At 39.5% G+C, this 1,835-nt stretch overlaps 1 protein-coding gene across 2 annotated transcripts; it reads right to left on the bottom strand.

The window, feature by feature from the left end:
• Positions 1–300: 300 nt before the first annotated feature.
• Positions 301–1,384, bottom strand: LOC125024611 (hyphally regulated cell wall protein 1-like). Of its 2 annotated transcripts, none has more exons than XM_047612424.1 (3): positions 1,360–1,384; positions 1,122–1,147; positions 301–959 (listed from the first exon to the last, which is right to left on the bottom strand). In XM_047612424.1, exon 3 carries the CDS (start codon positions 957–959, stop codon positions 468–470), a length of 492 nt encoding a protein of 163 aa, XP_047468380.1. In that variant the 5' UTR covers positions 1,122–1,147; positions 1,360–1,384; the 3' UTR covers positions 301–467. The 2 variants fall into 2 exon arrangements, with proteins under 2 accessions (XP_047468380.1, XP_047468381.1); XM_047612425.1 differs by having other exon boundaries at positions 1,365–1,384.
• Positions 1,385–1,835: the final 451 nt, after the last annotated feature.

Raw genomic sequence — 1,835 nt, 5'->3', positions numbered from 1 at the left:
ACACACACACACAGGGTGAGAAAGAGAGAGAGAGAGAGAGAGAGAGAGAGAGAGAGAGAGAGAGAGAGAGAGAGAGAGAGAAAGACTACAATAAAATCATAAATGTATACCAGATATTCTACAAATTGCTATTGCATAATCTATTTGCACACACACACACACACACACACACACACACACACACACACACACACACATATATATATATATATATATATATATATATATATATATAAATATACTATATTTGTATAGACTGCATATCTGCAGTATAAATGTTCCCTTTTCTGAAACAGGCCATAAAACTCATAATATTTTAATAAATTACATACAGTACAATACACAGGAAAAGCGTCCACTCTACCGGCGGCGCACACACGCTCCCCGACACAGAAGGCGATGCAGCAGTTGTCCGAAGCGAAGGCCTTCACCGCTGGACTACCTTCACCTTCTGACATCTGGGCGGGTTAGCAACAGTAGGCCTGTCCTCCTGGAGCTCTGCAGAACCTACAGCCGGAACCGAAGCCGCTGTGGATTCCGTTGTTGAAGCCTGGGTGGGAGCCGCTGCTGAAGCCATTGTTAAAACCTTGATTGACGCCGCCGTGGAAGCCTGGATGAAAACCAGTGTTGAAGCCGTTGTTGAAACCGTGATTAACCCCGTTACTGAAGCCTGGATGAAACCCGTTATTGAAACCGTTATTAAAGCCGTTATTGAAACCATTATTTAAGCCGTTATTGAAACCGTTATTAAAGCCCGGATGGAAACCCGAATTGAAGCCCCCGTTCACATGAGGCCTGAAAGGTCTGTTGGGTCTGTTGGGTCTGCCCAGGAAGCCTGCTGCAAGTCCGCCGATGAAGCTTCCAAGAAAACGCGTGTCACCCTGACTGCTGCTGCCATGTGCTTTGTCCTCGGCCGCGACAACGCAGGCGAGCAGACACATCACGAATATCTTCATCATCTGCAGTATAGGGACAGATTCGCATTAGTAAAACAGGTAAACGAATAAATAAATAGAAGAGAATAGTATTAATAAAAACTGAAATACAACAGCGTTTACTAGTATGTCCATAAACACTACGGGAAAAAAATATTAGACATTATAACACGAGAAAATACTTACGCCAGTAAAATTGAGTATCTAAACGTCTGCAATGCAGAAATAAACATCAGTAAAAGTATTAAAGGGTTATATCTATGGACAGATATGGGAACAACTATCAAATTTAAAAAAACATATTTTTATTGGTATCAAATACATTTTATACGTGATCAACAGAATGATAAAGTAAGGTTTTAAAGAACATAAAGCATCCTATAACACATCTGTAACTACAATGCCTATATTGTTTTCCTCTCACCTCACCTCACTGCAAAAAGGAAAATCCGAATGACAGTTCTATAACGTTACAGCTGCTATATATACACACCCTTCCCTCAATGACAATGGTATCTCACGAATACGATAAGAGATTTCTACCAAAATAAATATAGAACATTAAAATAGAATCAGGAAGGTTAAGCCTAGAAAAGATTTACTTTTTTTCTTAACCACCAACTTACTCTCATTTCCCGCACAGCAAGGACGAGTGATAAAGTGAGGTTTTAACGTGACTTGCAGTTTTGAGGTTAGCGCTTAGGTTAAAAGTTATGTGTGGTTGGAAATATATTTTTTAAGTATTGGTGTAGGTCAACATCACGTTTTGTGTTGATGAGAATTCGTGTGTTAATATAATATTGATTTAAGTCATGGTATTGGTATGTACTGCTGGGAATTCGTGTATTTATTAATGGTTATAAAGTCATGATATTCGTGCGTTTTGCTGAGGATTTGTGT

This window comes from Penaeus chinensis, chromosome 43, assembly GCF_019202785.1.
Source record: "Penaeus chinensis breed Huanghai No. 1 chromosome 43, ASM1920278v2, whole genome shotgun sequence".
Taxonomy (NCBI): Eukaryota; Metazoa; Arthropoda; class Malacostraca; order Decapoda; family Penaeidae; genus Penaeus; species Penaeus chinensis.
This window is presented reverse-complemented; position numbering and strand designations above follow the sequence as displayed.